Source organism: Loxodonta africana, chromosome 1 (assembly GCF_030014295.1).
Source record: "Loxodonta africana isolate mLoxAfr1 chromosome 1, mLoxAfr1.hap2, whole genome shotgun sequence".
Taxonomy (NCBI): Eukaryota; Metazoa; Chordata; class Mammalia; order Proboscidea; family Elephantidae; genus Loxodonta; species Loxodonta africana.
In genome coordinates this window covers 219,410,351-219,432,328 of record NC_087342.1, presented here as the reverse complement: position 1 = coordinate 219,432,328, position 21,978 = coordinate 219,410,351, and the positions used below count along the sequence as shown (strand labels likewise).

General features: G+C 47.1%; 1 protein-coding gene across 2 annotated transcripts; it reads left to right on the top strand.

Moving 5' to 3' along the window:
* Nucleotides 1-14,067: 14,067 nt before the first annotated feature.
* LOC100655023 (UL16-binding protein 1-like) lies at nt 14,068-21,264 on the top strand. 2 transcript variants are annotated; one of them, XM_010602827.3, is made up of 5 exons: nt 14,068-14,558; nt 16,176-16,409; nt 16,671-16,946; nt 17,523-17,630; nt 18,868-21,264. In XM_010602827.3, exons 1-5 carry the CDS (start codon nt 14,354-14,356, stop codon nt 18,882-18,884), a joined length of 840 nt encoding a protein of 279 aa, XP_010601129.1. In that variant the 5' UTR covers nt 14,068-14,353; the 3' UTR covers nt 18,885-21,264. The 2 variants fall into 2 exon arrangements, with proteins under 2 accessions (XP_010601129.1, XP_010584580.1); XM_010586278.3 differs by having other exon boundaries at nt 14,069-14,558; nt 17,523-21,261.
* Nucleotides 21,265-21,978: the final 714 nt, after the last annotated feature.

Below are 21,978 nucleotides of genomic sequence, written 5' to 3'. Positions count from 1 at the left end.
GTGAGCACAAATGAGAGAGGGAGAGGCTATTTCTCTTGAGGGATATTCACCCTGGAGGTTCAGGGATTGCCATAAAGATTTCTCACACATCCTCCTTGTCCTATCTCAGGTCTCGACATCTCTTCCTCAACAAAACCCTATGGTCCAGCCTCTCGGTATGTGAACGGGTGTAAATAAGGACCAAACACAAGGAACTACTTACCCAGAACCAGAAGTCATTTTCCGACTCAACAGGTGAGGATTTTACTCTTCATCACAGATGGACTAGACGTGAATTTTAAGTTATTAAATGTTCTTTAAATGCTGGTTGGTTGAATGGATGTATGAATGACTGAATGAAAGATTCAGTTGTGATAGGGAATGGGCAAATGAAGGCTACAAACATTTGCAGAAAGGGAAAACAACTAAACCAAAAAAAGAAAGAAAACAAAAGGCTGCTGTCAAATCGACTTTGGCTCATGGCAACCCCACATGTGTCACAGTAGAACTGTACTCCACAAAGTTTTCATGGGTGATTTTTCAGAAGTAGATCACCAGGCGTTATTTTCAAGATGCCTCTGAGTGGGCTTCAGCTTCCCACCTTTTGGTTAGCAGAGTGAATTAACCATTTGCCCACCTAGAGACCCTAAACCTTAACTGTTGTTGTTGTTGTTGGGTGCTGTCAAGTCAGTTCCGACTCATAGCAACCCTATGTACTACAGAATACTGCCCAGTTCTGCACCATCCTCACAATCATCGTTATGCTTGAGCCCATTGTTGCAGCCACCGTGCCAATCCAGCTCTTTGAGGGTCTTCCTCTTTTTTGCTGACGCTGTACCTTACCAAGCATGATATCCTTCTCCAGGGACTGATCCCTCCTGAGAACATGTCCGAAGTATGTAAGATGCAGTCTCCCCACCCTTGCTTCTAAGGAGCATTCTAGCTGTACTTCTTTCAAGACGGATTTGTTCATTCTTTTGGCAGTCCATGGTATATTCAATATTCTCTGCCAACACCACAATTCAAAGACATCAATTCTTCTTCTGTCTTCCTTATTCATTGTCCAGCTTTTGCATGTATAGGATGCAATTGAAAATACCATGGCTTTGGTCTTCAAGGTGACATGTTTGCTTTTCAACTCTTTAAATAGGTCTTTTGCAGCACGTGTGCCCAATGCAACGCATCTTTTGATTTCTTGACTGCTGCTTCCATAGGTATTGATTGTGGTTAAATGAGGATAAATAAAGTAAAATGAAATCCTTGACAACTTCAGTCTTTTCTCCATTTATCATGATGTTGCTCATTGGTCCAGTTGTGAGGATTTTTGTTTCCTTTGTGTTGAGGTGTAATCCATACTGAAGGCTGTGGTCTTTAATCTTCAGCAGTAAGGGCTTCAAGTCCTTTTCACTTTCAGCAAGTGAGGTTGTGTCATCTGCATAATGCAGGTTGTTAATGAGTCTTCCTCCAATCCTGATGCCCCGTTCTTCGTCATATAGTCCCACTTCTCAGGTTATTTGGTCAGCATACAGATTGAATAAGCATGGTGAAAGGATACAACCCCGAAGCACACCTTTCCTGACTTTAAACCATCCAGTATCCCCTTGTTCCGTTCCAACAAATGACTCTTGATCTATGTACAGGTTCTTCATGAGCACATTTAAGTGTTCTGGAATTCCCATTCTTTGCAATGTTATCTGTAATTTGTTATGATCCACATAGTCAAATGTCTTTGCATAGTCAATAAAACACAAGTAAACATCTTTCTGGTATTCTCTGCTTTCAGCCAGGATCCATCTGACATCAGCAGTGATATCCCTGGTTCCACGTCCTCTTTTGAATCCGGCCTGAATTTCTGGCAGTTCCCTGTAGATGTATTGCCGCAGCAGCTTTTGAATGACCTTCAGCAAAATTTTACTTGCATGTGATATTAAACATAATTGCCAGATTTGATTGGATCACCTTTCTTGGGAATAGGCATAAATATGAATCTCTTCCAGTCAGTTGGCCAGGTAGCTGTCTTCCAAATTAAATCTTAAGTAGAAAGTAAAAACCATCAGAAGCCTCTAGGTTGCTGTATACCTTAGTTTCTGGACCTCCTCACAAGACAAAACTTGGCAAGAAAAATTCCTGCCTCAGGGTCCCACACTTTTTCTACCGAGGAGTTACTCCGGTTTCCAAAGGATCTTGGGCTCCACTGGGATAGAAGCTATTAGAAAACGTATCATTTAACAGTTAACTGCTTTCCTCAGTTTGATTCAAGTGTACTGTGGGGCCCAAAAACCAAAATCATGTAAGAAAGGAAAGCGTCTGAAAGGGAGTGCAGATTTGAAAGGATAGAAGGGTCAGGAAGAAAGGGGTGGAGAAAGAGGAAGTGACTCACTTGAGACAGAAGGATTTAACCATTCCAGAAACTATTGCTAGAAGCAGCAGGAAAGAATCTAAGCGGGCTGACTACTGAGCAACCCCCCCCTCAAAAAAACCCCAAGGATGACTCAAAAACTTCTCAGCTCAGAGCGGAAGAGACTTCAAAGGGAAAGCCTTCCAGCTCAGGGCCTGTCCTCGAAGTAATTCACTCTCCAAATACGGCTGGCCTGGGCCCTGGCTCAGAATTAACTTCTTAGCTCAGCCGATAACACTCAAGGCGCTAGCACCCAGTTCACTCCTCACCTCCTGCTTCTGCTGTACCTGCCAGGCTGGGCCTTGGAGGCGAGGACCATCGAGTTCTGCGCCCAGGGAAAAGGCGTCTTCTCTGGGCTCCCGCGCTGCTGTCCTAGCCCAAGTCCGGTTCGCTGGCTGGTTCCCGTGGAGTCAGCATCCACTGCGCTCTTGCATCAGAGGCAAGCCCCCTGGCTGCGAGCCAAAGATGACTCAGAAAAGCCTCCAGGCTGGGAGCCAAAGATGAATTTCCTAAAATCCCCTGGCCAAAGATTGGGTAGGCCCTTGCGTAAATCACCCCACACGTACCAGGCCCGGCTCTGCGCTCAGGGTTTGCCCTCGGCTCAGGCGGCAGGACCTCAGGGCCGCTGGCTCCGAGCACCCAGTTCACTCCTGCCCTCCTGCCTCTGCTGCAGCTGCCGGGCTGTACCTGGGCTGGTCAGTTCTGCGGCCAGGGAGAGGGGGTCTTCTCTAGGCTTCAGCGCAGCCGCCCTAGCCCCAAGTCTCCTTCGCGGGCTGTTTGTTACCGCCTGATTAAGAAGCAGAGGGCAAGAAAGGAGGCGATGTCGATGAAAAGAAATGCTAGAGCAATTGAAGGGGGCCAGAAGGGGAGAGAATAGGCGGATGCTGGGGGGACTGCAAGAGCTCAAACTTCCTCCCACCCCCGTCCCCCCTCCCGAGTCCTCCCAGGACCCTCTTACCCCAGCATCTCTACCCCCACCCCTGCTGCACACTGCACCTCACACCCCACCCACCTACACTCCTTTCTCCCCAACTCTCCCACCTTTCAGCCCAACCTACCCTTCCAGCCCCTGCAACCCTCCCCTTTCCTGCCCACTCCAGGCCCCTCCCACCCATGCCCCTCCTACTTTCCCCACCGCCTCTCCCCATCCCCCACCCATGCCCACAACCCCACTCCCCAACCGCCCACCTGTATGCCCTCCTACCCGCCACCCCTGAGGAAGTGGGAAGCAGGATCCACACTGGCCTGGTCAGGCACAGGGCAATGCTCACAGGACCCACAGAAGGCTAATCCTCACACAGTCTTTTAGGCACAACCAGCAGAACCAGCTGCCATCCAGTGGACTCAGACTCACCACGACCCCATGAGTATCAGAGTAGAACTGTGCTCCATAGGATTTTCAATGGCTGATTGTTCAGAAGTAGATGGTCAGGCCCTCTGAGGAGCCTCTGGGTGGCCTTGAACCTCTGAGTTTTCAGTTAACCTTTCAGTTAGCAGCAAAGGGCATTAATCATTTGTACTACCTGGGGACTCCTTTCCACACAAATCCTTCCTTACATCCCACGTGCTCTTGTCCTTAATCCTCACACCAGCTTCTGGGCAAATCACTATATACTCTCCCCAGGCCCTCACTTCCCCAGCCACGTCCACCCCCTTCCCCACTCAGTCATTGCGCCACCACCCATCTTACACATTTCTACCACCCTTCCTACCCTACCCCATGCACCCCACCCACAAGGGTCTAACCATCTCTCCACCAACGGGCAACTTATCCCCCTGCCTAAGGACACCACCCCCCCAGCAAAAACACCCAACCCTCACCAGGAGAGTCTAAAGTTGGAGGGATGGGAAGCAAATTCCCCAAAGCATGATGGTAAATAGGGGCATTACTGCTCCTCCCCTTGATCCCAGACCCGTATAGTCTAGGTACCTACTGGGGAGACAGCATCATGTAGTGGTCATTGATTTAGGCAGCAGTGGGAAACTTTTACTGAAAACAGATGGATGGTAATCAGCACACATAAGAGATGTGTTTGTGTATCAACTACTCAACCCTGCCTCATAGAGCAAAGGCAGCCAAGGACAATATGAGAACTGAGGGCTGACCAAATGGTTAAACACGGCTTGCCTGCTTACCAAACCATTCCTGGTTTGAACCCACCTAGAGGCTCTGTGGGATAAAGTCCTTGTGACCTGCTTTCCTAAAGATTACAGCCAAGAAAACCCTATGGGGTAGTTCTACTCTGTCACTTGGGATTGCTGTGAGTCGGAATCGACTCAATGGCATGCAACAACAACTTAGTTTACCAACCCCCAGATTTAGGGTTACATTCAGTGCCCCAGCAATTGGCACCCTGTCCCCTGAGTATCCTCTCCACAGGTGCCTCAGATGCAATTAAGAGCCAGAAACATCCTGTTTGGTCTGTGCCTTGGGGGTGGTGCCAATGTGGTGGAAAGAGTGCCTATGGCTGTGGTCCTCCTGTGACCTCTTCTTGGTATCTAAGTGGATTCCTGGTTTCAGGTGGGACAGAGGGGCACTCCATGCAGTCAGAGGGTGAGCTGAGGTGGAAGTGCAGCAGTGCTGGACATTGTGGACATCTGGACCCTTGCTAGGGCCACACATTAAAGCCCACTGGCCCTGCTCGTGCTGATGCAGGAAGAACCCCCGTCTCGTGATGGATGGCTGCTGGGCCTATCTGACCTAATCCCTCAGTGGTCAATAAGCCTGACTTGTGATGGCAGCTCTCAGGCTCACGGTCACTTGATACCCCAAGGCCAGATACCCTGTCTCTACCAGGCCCAGTAGCACCCCAGGAGGCACGTTTCAAATGGTGTGCATTGCTCTCTGCAAATGACATGGCCTCGCTCCTGAACACAAGGGATCTGAGTTGTGACCCTCCAATTAGCATTCACCAGAAAGTCCACTTAGCAGCTTTTCCTATCACAGGCACCTCTTGTATCATAGGTTCCGTGGGGTCTAGGGTGCAAGTGACAGGTCCAGATGTGCTTCCTCACTTACTCATTGTGTGTCTGCTTTCTGGATACGATAGCAGAGTTGAGTCTGCAATGGAAGCCCACGGCCTGCGAAGCCTACGATATTGACTGTCTGGCCCTCAATGAAAATGGTTAGCCAATGTTTGTTCTAGTGCCCAGGCTGGGAATTAAATGGGGATGTGATGGGACCACATTTCCTCATCCTGTAAGGTTTTGAGGTGGTACTAAATGCTGTCATTTCCCTAGGACAACGTACTGTTTTAAAAGTACTGTCTGGGAAAGAAAGAAGGCAGTGTCAGAAGCTTGCACTTGGCCTTCCCAACTATGGTAGCCCTGACTGCACAGGTGACTCACTAGTTAGGAAGATGGTACATTCCAGTTACATATTCAGGGAAGTGAAACCGTGTGAGTCTATGGACCAGGGAAGCCCCTTTGAGCAAGAACAGAACTAGGTCTCCAAATTATCACTTGGTTCCAGGCGCCCCCCTTCAATAATGGAGGTGCCATGATGGGTATTGATGCCAACTCAGACCCTTTGTCTAACGTGAACATCTAGCATTTTCTGCTCTCCAGAGAACAGTTACCCTAGGAAACGTCCATAAGTCGCTTTGGGGAAGGATGGAGGAATCGTAACATTTGCTGTAGAGTTGAAAAGTCCCTCCTCAGTGGACCTGGCCTTCCCTCTAGGATCGAGTTCTGGATCTGAGAACTAGCTCAGTTCTGGAAATAGGCAAAGGATTTGGCTTTTTATTAGGGTGCCTGCTTCCAGTCTCCTGATCATCCATCCTTATGTATGCTTTGCTTTTTAGCTCTTTAAATCAAGCAGTATCCAAGCAGACTTCCAAAGATTTTTTCCTCTAGGATTTCCATGACCTATTAGCCATGGGCAAAGTTCTCTGAGGGCCAGGTCTCTGGCTGGCATTCCAGCCACTGCTCGCATTATGACTGTTGCAACTTCCTTGTTTTCTGACCGTTAACCATCTCCAGCTGGCATCTCTTGTTTCAGAATTTTTATCATCCCCATTACAACTAAGGAGCCCAGTACTGGGACACTATCCTGTACTGTCAGACCTGGCGTTCAGAGAAAGTCATCACTGAGATCTTGATAGTGCTGATGCGCTTCTCATCCCTGTGGACTTTAAACCTTGCTAAACAGGGTCCTCTAGGCCTCCTCATGGGCCTTAGTGGGTAGATGTTTTTCTGGCTTTTCATACTACGTCCACTGTGGCATGCGCAGGTCTCTAAGTCTTTGCATCTCTCCCTCTCTATCTATCTGAGAAGTTCTGGATTTTCTATTTCACGCAGTGTGGACCACGGCTTCCAAGGGCTATCCCTGTAGCACATTAGCATTGTCTCCTGGGGTCCTTGCCAACATGGTAAATCCTGTGACCTGGGAGAGTATTCCCATAAAAATAAACCCTCCTGATGCTAGTTCATGTTGTCCCACCACCCCCACCATGATCCATCACCCTCAGAACATGGTTCCACGGACTCCCATCTCCTCCAGTGCATGCTAGCTGCTTCTGCAAAGCCTCTGGCACACAGGCCTACCCTCACAGGGCAGGCCTAATGCTGCCCCCCAACCCCACAGGTGATAGGCCGAGTTGATGTTAGCTAGTGGACAGGAGGGGAGAGGGCACATCATGAGGGGAGGGTATGTTGTCTTGCAAGGCCTCTTCCTCATCCTCAAGAAGGGAGGCTCTATCCTCTAATAGCGAGGAGTAGAGCACTGCTGCATGACCCAAGGGCCCAGGGATCTGGGCTTCAAAGTTCCTGTGTGCATCTGCCCAGCAAAGCCCCTTTGGATTCTCGCTCTTTCCCCATCAAGGCCCTGGCTTTGGAGGAGGAAACCTCCTGGGGTTGAGACTTCAGCCCCTCAAGAGACCTGCTACTCTTACAGTTATGTGCTGGCCTGACCTCAGACATTGCTGCTCTCAAGGCACAAGCAAAGGCCCTTTCTATGCTGTTCAGAAGGCTTAACTTCCGTTGAATGGTTTTTGAGGTGCTTCTTAGAAATATTGTGGTAAATTATACATAACAAAACATTTGCCATTGCAACATTTGTTTTTGAGGTATTTTAGGGCATGCTCCAAGGGACAACCTGTGGGGAAGTCAGGGACAGGACTGAAGAGAGAAAGAAGTTACATTCTGAGGCCATACCAACAGGTGCCAATCTCACAGGAAATTCAGGTGCTAGAATCATCCCCATTGAGGCAAGGGGACTGGGCTTTGTACCCGCACTGTCTTAGTTCTCTAGTGCTGCTATAACAGAAGTAACACAAGTGGGTTGCTTCAACAAGCAGAAATTTATTCTCTCACGGTTTAGAAGGCTAGAAGTTTGAACTCAGGACACCAGCTGTAGGAGAAGGCTTTCTCTGTCTGTCGGTTCTGGGGGAAGATCCTTGTCTCCTTTCAACATCTATGGGCTTGGCCTTCCTTGGAGATCTCCATGTGTCTTGGCATTAATCTTCCGCTGGGTCTAAGAGGTTCTCAGCACAACGGCCTGGGATCCAAAGGACATGCTTTGCTCCTGGCTCTTCTATTTTGGTAGTAGTAAGTCACTGCCTCTCTACTTGCTTTTCTCTAATTTATCTCTTATAAGACAAATGGTGATTTAGGCCACACCCTAGGAAACTCCCCTTACATTGGATCTAGGCTGTGACCTGAGTAAGGGTATTGCATCTTACCCTAATCCTACCTCATTAGTATAACAAACATAACCTAATCCTCCCTCATTAACCACAGGCAGTGATTAGGATTTACAAAACATAGGACAATTACATCAGTTCAAAAAATGCATGACAAACACACAATACTGGGAATCACGGCTTAGCCAAGATGACACATATTTTGGGGGCACACAGTTCAAGCCATAACACCCACATTGACCAATCTTTGTTCCCTTGCTGCCCCTGAGCAAGGGATAAAACTTAGGTAACACAGCTCCCTTTGGCTTTGGACAGCTGCCATAAGGGACATAGCTGAGAACTGTCAGCACCTACTTCCAGCAGCTAGGGCATGGAAATCTTGGTCCTGAAGGGGAACATCTGTGAGGCTCACAGTATCCACTAGAAATAGGTACAGGCTGAACAACAGGATTCCCTCGAAAATGGGCCCCTCTCATTCTTTTTGCTCTGAGTCACCTCTCTAAGCCACTTCCCTGAGCCACCACTTTGAGTCATTTGACCAGTGCAAAACAGTCATTAACAATTAGTCCTTCAGCAGGGAAAAGAGTCCCCGAGGTGAGGTTACTCAAGTACCAGCCATTCAGCTCTGCTGCAGGTCCCATCTGATCTGGTCAGTTCTCCAAAAGTTTGTCTCATCTGTACCCTTTCTCGCCTCTAATAAAATTTAATCAACAGAAGATTATTCCCTTGCCCTGAGCCTCTCTCGAGGTTTCAGCATAGCAAGACCTTTAAGAGACTTTTGGTTCGGCTACTGTACTCCAGTTCAGTGCTGCCGTCCCCTTAGTACACTGAGGCCCAATCAGAAAGGCGTTAAAAATGGTAAAGAAGAGCCACCTCCGGCCTGGCAGAGGGACCTTGCTCCAAAGCCAGAATGCAAGGAGACACTGGAACTGAGCCAACTGCCACAGGAGCTGCTGGTGGTGGTCCTGAGCCACATGCCCCCGCACCCTCTGTTCGGGAGTCCCCGCCAAGTGCGCTGGTGCTGGTGCCCCTTAGGGGATGACGAGGCCCTGTGGTTGCTGATCCAGGCCCAGAAACACAGCACCTTCCCTCCACACCACCCCCCCCCCCCACCCCAGCCCTTTTTGCACAATCAGGCCTTGTCTCCAGGGCAGAAAGTTTCAGAGGAAACCTCACAAATATAACACCCCTGATGCCAGGAAGTGGGAAAAAAAAAAAAAAAGAAAGCCACAACCAGGGCCCCTGAGCAGTTTTGCTTTGTTACGTCCTTCATTCACAAACACTATTTTTACTGAGTGCCTACTACTCTGTTTTCTAAGCAGCAGGAATACATCAGAGAACAAGAGACCAAAATCTTTATCCTCATGGAGTTGATATTCTTGTAGGAAAGGCAGGAAAGCAATCACGTAGGAGTGTGATATGAAGTGTGTTAGGAAGCAGTTCAAAACTCGGTCAGGTCAAGGGCGACTGACTGGATTGCCAGGGGAGGAGAGGTGCTGGGATGTAAACCAACCAGCAGCGCTGCACAGCCTCACTGAGAGGAAGGCCACGGACCACAGTCTGTGGACAGCTGGTAGACAGCGGCATACCAAGTTCCCAACAATCATTGTGGTGTGGTTAAATGTGTGTGTGTGACTGTACCTCAAATTAGCATGTTTTTATTAATCATCCTTTGATAAACATTGTGTTTTCCCTAGAACCAGTGGAAGAACTCTCAGTTATGCAGTGGCCCTCCCCCATACCCACAGATGCTCACAGGCTCAGCAGCACGTGTGTTTTAAGAATAAGTTCCTAATTGTCTAGAATTGTGACTGCCTGCTTCTGGCAGAGTTCACATCTCCAGCCCCTATGGTACTACATATCTCTGCATTTAAATAGTAAAGTCAAAATAAAAATGATACCACAATCATTGGAAGGCTGACCAGATTCGTGAGCAGTAAAAATACTGTTGTAATTTTTTTTTAAGCCACTAGATGGAGGTGGTTTCTTCTTGAACAAAACATAGCTGATATGAGAAAAAGGATAATGGAAGGTGGAAGGATGTATGAGGAGGGGGATTTTGATGTTTATGGGGAATATGTGTGCGGATGGAAGTTTGTGTTTATGTTGTATAAGTGAGTCGGCCTTAGCTGCCCAGGCAGGCTCTCTTTGGTGGGAACAAGGGGCAGTTAAACGAAGAGCAGATGACAAGTGAATAACTTAAGATGGATATGAGTGGGGCCGGGAGGAGATGGAGGCCTGTTGAGTACAAGAGTCAGCCAAGAGAAAGTGTCTCCTTGGATGAGGGGGGAAGATCTTGCCAGCTTCCACCCTAAGATGATTTGTCAGAATGGAGCAGAACTGTCCAACACTCAGGAATAATGGTTCTCTCATCTCCGACCAGGTGAGCAGCACCTGGACAATGCTTCAGAATAAAGACAAGTGACAGCACCCCAGAGAATTAGCAGAGCATTTCAGGTCTCTAGAGGAAAGCAATGTGAGAAAGGTTTGGCATATTGAGAAAACCTGCAGAATCTGAGTCAGAGAAAAGGACTTAGCAACACCTCTCAGATCATATCAACTCTCTTTACTGTGACTCTGTGTTGTGTCTGTGTGTATGTGTAAGCACAAATGAGACAGGGAGAGGCTATTTCTCCTGATGGATATGCACCCTGGGGATGTGGAGATTGCCATAAAGATTTCTCACCCATCTTCCCCATCCTATCTCTCATCTTGCCATCTCTTCCTCAACAACACCCTATGGTACAGCCTCTTGGATGTGTGAATGGGTGTAAATAAAGGCCAAAGTTAAGGAACCACTTACAAACCGAGAACCAAAAGTCATTTTTCAGACTCAATAGGTCATGATTTTACTCTTTATCACAGATGTGCCAGACATGTGAATTTTCAGTTATTAAATGTTATTTAAATGCTGGTTGGTGGGATGGATGAATGACAGACTGAATGAAGGATTCAGTTGTGATAGGGAATGCAAAAAAAAGGCTACAAACATTTGCAGAAAAGGAAACCTTAAATAAACCAAAAAAAAAGATTCTGTCAAATCAGCTCTTGGCGACCCATGTGTGGAGAGTAGAACTGCACGCCACAAGTTTTCAGGGTCTGCTTTTTTGAAACTAGATCATCTGGCCTTTCTTCTGAGACACCTCTGGGTGGACTCCAACTTCCCACCTCTTGGCTAGCAGAGTCAGTTAACCATTTCCACCACCCAGAGACACTAAACCTTAAATAAAAAGAAAAAAAAGGAAAAACCAAACCCATTGCTATCAAGTCTATTCTGACTCATAGCAACCCTAAAGGACAGAGTAGAACTGCTCCATAGAGTTTCCAAGGAGGGCCTGGTGGATTCGAACTGCCGACCTTTTGGTTAGCAACCATAGTACTTAACAACTACACCACTAGGGTTTCCAAACCTTAACTGTTGTTGTTGTTAGGTGCCGTCGAGTCGGTTCCGACTCATAGAGACCCTATGCACAACAGAATGAAACACTGCCCGGTCCTGCGCCATCCTTACAATCTTTGTTATGCTTGAGCTCATTGTTGCAGCCACTGTGTCAATCCACCTCGTTGAGGGTCTTCCTCTTTTCCACTGACCCTGTACTCTGCCAAGCATGATGTCCTTCTCCAGGGACTCATCCCTCCTGACAACATCTCCAAAGTATGTAAGACGCAGCCTCGCCATCCTTGCTTCTAAGGAGCATTCTGGTTGTACTTCTTCCAAGACAGATTTGTTCTTTCTTTTGGCAGTCCATGGTATATTCAATATTCTTCGCCAACACCACAATTCAAAGGCATCAACTCTTCTTCAGTCTTCCTTACTCATTGTCCAGCTTTCACATGCATATGAGGCAATTGAAAATACCATGGCTTGGGTCAGGTGCACCTTAGTCTTCAGGGTGACATCTTTGCTCTTCAACACTTTGACAAGGCCCTTTGCAGCAGATTTGCCCAATGCAATGTGTCTTTTGATTTCTTGACTGCTGCTTCCATGGCTGTTAATTGTGGATCCAAGTAAAATGAAATCCTTGACAACTTCAATCTTTTCTCCATCTATCATGATATTGCTCATTGGTCTAGTTGTGAGGATTTTTGTTTTCTTTATGTTGAGGTGAAATCCATACTGAAGGCTGTGGTCTTTGATCTTCATTAGTAAGTGCTTCAAGTCCTCTTCACTTTCAGCAAGCAAGGTTGTGTCATCTGTATAACGTAGGTTGTTAATGAGTCTTCCTCCAATCCTGATGCCCCGTTCTTCTTCATATAGTCCAGCTTCTCGGATTATTTGTTCAGCATACAGGTTAAATAGGTATGGTGAAAGGATACAACCCTGACGCACATCCTTCCGGACTTTAAACCAATCAGTATCCCCTTGTTCTGTCCGAACAACTGCCTCTTGATCTATGTAAAGGTTCCTCATGAGCACAATTAAGTGTTCTGGAATTCCCATTCTTCGCAGTGTTACCCATAGTTTGTTATGATCCACACAGTCAAATACCTTTGCATAATCAATAAAACACAGGTAAACATCAAAAAAACACAGGTAAACACCAACATAAAACAATGAAACACAGGTAAACAGGTAAACATCAATAAAACACAGGTAAACACAGGTAAACACCAACATAAACGGCGACTATACACATGGACCTCACCAGATGGAACACACAGAAATCCAATGGACTACATCTGTGGAAAGAGACGATGGAAAAGCTCAATATCATCAGTCGGAACAAGGCCAGGGGCCGACTGTGGAACAGACCACCAATTGCTGATATGCAAGTTCAAGCTGAAACTGAAGAAAATCAGAGCAAGTCCACGAGAGCCAAAATATGACCTTGAGTATACCCCACCTGAATTTAGAGACTGTCTGAAGAATAGATTTGATGCATTGAACACTAGTAACCGAAGACCAGACGAGTTGTGGAATGACATCAAGGACATCAACCATGAAGAAAGCAAGAAGTCACTGAAAAGACAGGAAAGAAAGAAAAGACCAAGGTGCATGTCAGAGGAGACTCTGAAACTTGCTCTTGAGCATCGAGCAGCTAAAGCAAAAGGAAGAATTCATGAAGTAAAAGAACGGAACAGAAGATTTCAAAGGGCCTCTCGAGAAGACAAGATAAAGTATTATAATGACATGTGCAAAGAGCTGGAAATGGAAAACCAAAAGGGAAGAACAGGCTCAGCGTTTCTCAAGCTGAAAGAACTGGAGAAAAAATTCAAGCCTTGAGTTGCAATAGTGAAGGGTTCCATGAGGAATATATTAAATGATGCAGGAAGCATCAAAAGAAGATGGAAGGAATACACACAGTCATTATGCCAAAAAGAATTAGTTGATATTCAACCATTTCAAGAGGTGGCATATGATCAGGAGCCGATGGTACTGAAGGAAGAAGTCCAAGCTGCTCTGAAGACATTGGGAAAAAAACAAGGCTCCAAGAATTGATGGAGTATCAATTGAGATGTTTCAACAAACACATGCAGCGCTGGAGGTACTCACTTGTCTATGCCAAGAAATATGGAAGACAGCTTCCTGGCCAAATGATTGGAAGAGATCCATATTCATGCCTATTTCCAAGAAAGGTGATCCAACCGAATGTGGAAATTATAGAACAATATCATTAATATCACACACAAGCAAAATTCTGCTGAAGATCATTCAAAAACAGCTGCAGCAGTATATCAACAGGGAACTGCCAGAAATTCAGGCTGGTTTCTGAAGAGGACGTGGAACCAGAGATATCATTGCTGATGTCAGATGGATCCTGGCTGAAAGCAGAGAATACCAGATGGATGTTTTTTTAAACCTCAACTAGAAGGTGAAAATCATCAGAAACCACCAGGGTGCTCTACACCATGGTATCTGGACGCGATCACAGGACAAAACTTAGCAAGAGAAATTCCTGCCTGAGGGCCCCACGTTTTTCCTACCAAGGACTTACTCTGGTTTCCTGAAGATCTTGCCCTCCACTGGGATAGAAGCTATTAGAAAACGTATCAGTGACGAGAGGACAGTTAACTGCTGTCCTCAGCCAGCTTGATTCAAGATCAGAGTGTACTGTGGAGCCTGAATATCTTAAATCGTGTGAGGAAGGAGAGTCTGAAAAGGAGTGGAGACCGGGAAGAAGAAAGCGGTCGGGAAGAATGGGAAGGAAAATAGAACGGTGTGCTGCTTTCAAACCTTGGATGGCACAGGAAAGGGGAGGAACTGGCTGAGATGAACAGAAAACCCAAGGACCAATCAAAGCGGAAGTCTCCAGGCTTCTGAGTCTTGGCCACGTGATACACCCTAAAGGGCTCTTTCCCAAAAGCTTGCTAGCGGCTCAGGGGTTAGGACCTCATGGCTCTGGCTCTGGGCACCCAGTTCGCTCCCGGCCTCCTGCTTCTGCTGCGGCTGCCGGGCTGGATCTGGACGGCGCCGACCGGTCACTCCGTGGTGCAGAGCGGGGAAGGCGGGGTTCTTTCTGGCCGCTGCTGCCACGGGTCCTCTCGGCTGGCTCGTCCCGAGGCGACAGTTTCCCGAGGGGCTGTTTCTCGCCTCCTGGGTAAGGAGCAGGGACGAAAAAAGAGGGGACGTGGGTGAAAAGCACTACGGGGAGATGGAAGGGAGGGGGGCGGATGGAGGGAGCCATGGGCTTCGCGGAAATGTTGCCCAGGGGCGTCACTAGAGCAGGACGACGAAGCGGACGCATCAGGTGATACCGTCAGTGGGGATGGCACTGCCCCTTGCGTCCCGGGGCGACAAGGGCGCTGACTGCAGGGGAATGCGAGCTTCGGACCCAGGGCCTACTTGCAGACCTGGAAGAAGTGACTGCCAAAGCGCTCCGAAGTTGGAACCTGAAGTTGGAGTGGAAAAGAAGCGGCCTGTTTAGCTTGCCGGAGTGGGCACCCAGGCTTCTCGGAGCAACCCCTGCAGAGGACAAGAGGCAAGGGGCGGGAAAATATTTTGGGGCGCAGAGAAAAACAAGGGCCCTGGCTGGGGCCAGGGCGGAGCGCTGCGCGGCCGCGGCCGCCTGGCCTGGAGCTGCAGTCATTCATTGAGGTTTCTTGGGTGACGTAAGCCCTCTTCTTGCTCAGCCTCACCTCCTCTCGCCCTGGCCTGGCCCCCGCCCAAGGAGGGAGGAGCAGAACTGCCTGCTTCTTCCCGGGCCCAGAGAAGCCCAAAGCTTGGCCATGGTGAGCATGCTTTGAACTTAAGAGACAAGGGCTTGCAAAGTCTAGACCCTGGAGAAGATTTCTACAAGGAGGGCCCCCAACTACCCGCCTCCCACACCTTCCCTGCTTTCAAAGATCCTCCCCACCCCCCCCCCCCGCCCAGTTCCATCACTGTTAAGATGCTAAAATGACTTTGGCAACCTTCCCAGAAAAGGAGCTGCCCCAGAGGGCATGGTGTGGAGGTGAGGATGGGGTTAACACCTTCAATCTTGGAGACATGGAGCGGAACAGGAGTGGAATGGGGAGAGAAAGACTTCCCTTCTCCAGGAGACCCCTCGGCTTCCAGACCTGATATCTAGAACTGAGAAATTGTTTCCTTTGGCTCCATTAAACATGAAAACATAGACTGTAAATACAGCTAGGCAGTGTTATGACTTGTAATTTAAAGGAGTCATCTTAATTTTGCGAGTTTTTTATGTCACTACTATTGCCATTACATTCAGTGACATCTATGGGGTCCACTCTTCCCCTCCACCTTGGCTTCAGCCCCAGTGACACTCCCCAGGCACTGGGCCCAGCAAGTGCAGACACCTGGGGCCCCTGTGCTGCCAACAGCCAGGCTCTTCTGCTTGAAGCCCATCCTGGGGACCCCTGTCATTGTCATATTTCTTATAGTGCCTGTTTCCATTCTGTTCTGTGGAAGTGTCAGCTCCTGGAAGACAGACATTGTCTTTTGTTTTCACAAATCTGCCATCACCACCTAAGAGGGTGGCATCAGGGTTTACCCAGTAGCATTTCTCACAGAACCTCAATGAGTCACAGGGACAACGGGGCTGAGGAAGTATTAAGGAGTTTGTGGTGCAGGGTAAGTGCCAAGAAGGGGAACTCCTTTCTCTGCCAGCCAAGCCCTGCACAGGGATGCTCTTGATGCCATGTAGATTGGGGGAGGCTGTCTAATGGGTCCTCTTCGCCCCGTCCCAACCCTCATCTGAGATTTTCTCTCGTAGATGCACACTTTCTTTGCTACAACTTCTCATCTGGACAGCGATCATATAAGATTCAAGGCCAGGTGGATGGAAGGACTTTTCTTCACTATAACAGCAAAAATGTCACAGTCGTGGGTCACCTGGGATTGAAAATAAGCAGGACAGAGGAGTGGAAGGATCAGATGGAAACTCTGACAGATGTGGCAGATAACCTCAAACAGTTTCTGCCCAACATTAACCGGGAGAAGATCAGGGGTAAGTCTGAGAATGCCCTCTGCTTGGAGGGGTCAGCTGGGTGAAGGCAGAAGAACAGGTGTAGAAGGAGTGTGTGGCCATTATTGAATTTGTGCAAAAAAAAGACATTGAAAGTTGGTCCAAACAAGAGGTCACTCAGCACGGGCAGGACTTGGAGGACAGAGCAGGGCCAGGACATAAAAGGGAAACAAAGGAGGTGGATGTAGGCAAAGGATTGGTTAGGACTAGAAGGTGATCTCTGTCCATGGCGGGGGGGGGCAGCTCCTCTCACCCTGCAGGCCCAGATGTGTTGTTACCGTGAAGGAGATGGAAATACCACAGCATTCTGGAAGTTTGGCTTTGACGGATATGTATTCCTCGTCTTCGACCCCGTGAACAAGAATTGGACAGAGGGGCATCCAGGATCCAGAATAATGAGAGAGATATGGGAGAAGATCAGGGATTTGAACAAGTTTTTCGAGAATACCTCAAAAGGAGACTGCCAGAGATGGCTTGAGAAGTTTTTGGGGCACTGGGAAGATATGTTAGAGCCAAAAGGTAAGTAAGAAGTAGAGAAGGAAATGGTAGCTTCCTTTTCTGTGTTTGTGTGTGTGTCTTTGAGAAACAGATCCAGTCCTCAATGAGTTCTTCTTGGGAGAATAATGGACATAGGGATTTTCACCCCATCCTCCCTTTCCCTTCTCACCTCGTGATATCTGTTCGTCCCTGCAGACACCTGTGGTCCCTTCACTGTGGATCTCTTGCTGGCCTCAAACATGGGGACATCATTGTTTCCAGATCTTTTCTTCTTTTTGTTCCCTCTTCTTAGAAAAAAAAATAGAGTCGCTTTTTATTCCAGTGGGTGTATTTCTGGACCCCTTCACAACCACTTCATATTTCAGCTCCTGCTAAGCCTTCACGGCATCTTTGTTCATCACCTCCTCTTTGGGCTCAGCCAGAGTACTTGCTTGTATTGTAAGCTTTTGCCTCCATCACTAAGTGTCAGCTCTGTGAGGACAGGCCCATCTCATAACGATCTTCAATGACAGGACCTGTCACAGCGGCTGCCACATAGAGGAGGGTTAAAAAATGTGTGTCTGGCCAAGGGCTTTCACTCCTCTGTTTCCATTTCAGCACAAGTCACCATGGCCTCAGCCACAACCCAACCCAACGTAGCCATCACGCCAAGCCCTGGGATCCTCCTCGTGACCGTCGGCTGCTCAATCCTGCTTGCAAATGAAGGCTGAGTCCTTTAGCTTGATGGGTTCTGCGGGCAGAACTGAGAGGGTGGCACGGGGCAGGGAGCCTGGTGTGAATACTCGGGGTAGGTGGATGCTAGAATGCTATCCCTCTGCCAGCCACTGAACCTTCTCAGCATACATATGACACATGGTAAATACCACCTCTTACCACTTGATAGCAAAGACATGGGCTTACTCAGCCCTGAGTTTTGATGAATCATTACTGCCAAAGGTCAGTGGAATGGGAAAGGCCCAGACCTAGGCCTGGGAGCTGTTGCTACTAACGCAGCTTAGCAAAGTCAGGCTTGATGCAGACCAGGGTCTCTGTTTAGGAGCAGCCCACCTGCTGGGAGTTGTGGAGACAGCAGGAACACAAGGCATGGGCAGTACTGAAAGTTCAGTGAGGCCACAACCTGTTTCCTCTACATGATGGAATCAAGAATGAGTGGATGGTATCCATCAATCAACAAAAGAAGTGCCTGGAATTACCCAAGAAAAAGGGGACTGACTGGAAAGGGCTTGGCAAGCCCAATCCAATAGACTCAACTCAATTTTGTATTCTCACAGAGAATGTTGTGGGTTGGTAGCAGCAATCAAGGCAGAACCTGGTTCAGAACTAGGTTCTGAAGGAGGGAATCCTGCCTCAGCCTTGGTGCAAAGCATATGGCAGCTGGTCTTATGCCAGACTCCAGATTTTGAGCCAGCTGAGTGCCTACCCATGTGAATAGAGTGGACTCAGGAGAATGGTGGGGCAGAGCTACACCAGGAATGGATGGGGTGGAGGCAGGAACATTCACATTCATATCTGTGTGCTGCCACCAGGGCAAAGAGAGGCTGAGAGAGAAGGGGAAAGAAAGTTATTTGCCTGCCAATCTACCCAGGTTGGAGGACCCAGGATGCAGGCCCCTCTTTTAGTACAGGGCTTCCTCCTGGTCCTGCAGGCCCTGCCGTGGAAGGAGAGACCAGGACCTGAGTAAGGGAGCAGATGGATTCACCCTTTGCTCCAGTCCTGAGCGCTAACCACCTGTAGCTAGGCCTGGCTGATTCTGTTGATGCAGAAAAAGAGGCAGGAGCCTGATAGAGGGTGCAAGACACAAGGCAAGGGGGGACAGAAGGGAAGCACATGGCCCTTAATGGGGTAGGCTCTGAGATGGGGAGAGATCAGGGAGGAGTAGCCACAGAGAACTGACCCAGAATCTCCTCAGCCACTTACACAAACATGTGTTTCCCTTCTAAAGGAAGAGGATGCTGCTAAGAAGCCCTGTGATCTGTGGTCTAGTTCGACCACTCTCCCTACTGGCCTGGCAGCTTCTGCATCACCTGCTCTTCATCTCTCAACCATTAGGAGGGTCAGACCTTAGGGCAGATCCAGAGCTACAGCACGTCCTGATGATCCTGAAGATGTAACATTCCATCGGTGACTATCCCACCATGCCCTTTTCCCAGTCTTATTGTGCCTTTTTCTCTTGGCGCTACTGAAAGAATGCACTGGACTTTCTAACTCTGTGAATAAGAAATCCCAACCAAGAGAACATTTTCCATCTTCACTCTGGTTGTGGAAAATGGAGTTCTCAGAATCCCCTCTGTATCCTTGGGATGGGCAACACCAGTTAAAGTACCCTGTGCAAGCTTATCATCTCAGAGATTGTTTCCATGTCCTGAGAAAGAATCTCCCTTCTGTAAAAAAGATCAAAATTTTATCCATCATTTAATTCCTTTACTAACTGATTAAACAATATTTAAATAAATATCTCTCTTTTCTGAAAAATTGAATTACTTGTAAATTTCGTCTTAAGTCTTACTAGACAATTGTTAGTACTTCCTTCTTCCTCCACAATGTGGGGAAAAGACTACCAGTGGTTCTGCTGGAAATCAGTTTGGCACTTCTTTTAAAAGCTAAAATTGAACTACCATATGATCCAGCAATCCTGCACCTTAGAATATAACCTAGAGCAGTAAGAGCCCTCACACAAACAGATATATGCACACCCATGTTTACTGCAGCACTGTTTACAATAGCAAAGAGATGGAAGCAACCAAAGGGCCCATTAATGGATGAATGGATAAACAAATTATGGTATATTGACATAATGGAATGCTATGCAACAATGAAGAACAACAATGAATCCGTGAAACATCTCATAACATGGAGGAATCTAATAGGCATTATGCTGAGTGAAATTAGTCAGTTGCCAAAGGATAAATATTGTATGAGACCACTATTATAAGAACTCAAGAAAAAGTTTAAACACAGGAGAAAATATTCTTTGATGGTTAGGAGGGTGGGGAGGGAGGGACAGGGTATTCGCTAATTAGATAGTAAACAAAAACTATTTTGGTTGAAGGGAAAGACAACACACAGCACAACTGGACTAAACCAAAAGCTAAGAAGTTTCCTAAATACAACAAAACACTTCGCAGACCAGAGTAGCAGGGGCAGGGGTCTGGGGACCATTGTTTCAGGGGACATCTAGGTCGACTGGCATAATGATATCCTTGACAACTTCAATCTTTTCTCCGATTATCATGATATTGCTTACTGGTTCAATTGTGAGGATTTTGTTCTCTCTATGTTTAAGTGTAATCCATAACAAAGGCTGTAGTCTTTGATACTCAACAGTAAGTGCTTCAAGTCCCCTTCACTTTCAGCAAGCAAGGTTGTGTCATCTGCATAACACAGGTCGTTGAGTCTTCCTCCAGTCCTGATGAGGCATTCTTCTTCATGTAGTCCAGTTTCTCGATTATCAGCTAAGCGTACAGATTGAATAAGTATGGTGAAAGGATACAACCCTGACGTACACCTTTCCTGATTTTAAACCAAGCAGTATTCTCTTATTCTGTTGAAACGACTGCCTTTTGATCTATGTACAGGTCCTGCAGGAGCACAATTAAATGTTCTGGAATTCCCAATCTTCACCATGTGTCATGGATTGAATTGTGTCCCCCAAAATATCTGTCACTTCAGCGGGGCCATGATTCTCAGCACTCTGTGAGTGTCCATCATTTTATGTGATTGTCCACCATTTTATGTGATTTTCCTATATGTTGTAAATGCTATCACTATGATGTAACAAGATAGATTATCAGCAGTTATACTGATGAGGTCTACAAGATTAGGTAGTGTCTTAAACCAAAATCTTTTGAAATATAAAAGAGAAAGGCAAGCAGAGAGACATGGGGGACCTCATACCACCAAGAAAGCAGTGTCAGGAGCAGAGTGCGTCCTTTGGACCTGAGATTCCTGCACTGAGATGCTCCCAGACCAAGAGAAGACTGATGACAAGGACCTTCCTCCTGAGCTGACAGAGAGAGAAAGCCTTTCCCTAGAGCCTGTGCCCTGAATTTGGATGGACTTCTAGCCTACTGGACTGTGAGAGAACAGACATCTCTTTGTTCAAGCCATCCACCTGTGGTATTTCTGTTACAGCAGCACTAGATGATTAAGACACCATGTTATCCATAATTTTTTATGATCCACACAGTCTACTGCCTTTGCATAGTCAATAAAACACAGATAAACATCTTTCTGGTATTCTCTGCTTTTAGCCAAGATCCCTCTCATGTCAGCAATGGTATCCCTCCTTCCACATCCTCTTCTGAATTCGGCTTGAATTTCTGGCAGTTCTTTGTCAATGTATAGCTGCAACTGCTTTAGAATTTTTTACTTGTGTGTGATATTAATGACATTGTTCGATAATTTCTGCATTCTGTTGAATCACCTCTCTCTGGAATGGGCACATATATGAATCTCTTCCAGTCAGTTGGCCAGGTCGCTGTCTCCCAAAATGTCTTGGCATAGAGGAATCAGTGCTTCCAGAGTTGCATGTGTTTGTTAAAAGATCTCAATTGGTATTCCATCAATTCCTGGAGCCTTTTTTTTTTTTTTTTGCCAATGCCTTCAGTACAGCTTGGACTTCTTTCAGTACCATCAGTTCTTGATCAAACACTACCTCCTGAAATGGTTGAATGTTGACCAATTCCTTTGGTACAGTGATTCTGTGTATTCCTTCCATCTTCTTTTGATGCTTCCTGCATCTTTCGATTTTTTGCTCATAGACTCCTTCAGTATTGCAACTCAAGGCTTGAATTTTTTTCTTCAGTTCTATTCACTTCAGAAATGCCAAGCATGTTCTTCCTTTTGGGATTTCTAACTCCAGATCTTTGGACATTTCATTATAATACTTTATTTGCATTCTCAAGACACTCTTTGAAATCCTCTCTTCAGGTCTTTTACTTCATCATTTCTTCTGCTCACTTTAGCTACTGTAAGTTCTGGGGTAAGTTTTAGAGTATCTTCTGACATCCATTTTGGTCTTTTCTTTCTTTCCTGTCTTTTCAATGACCTTTTC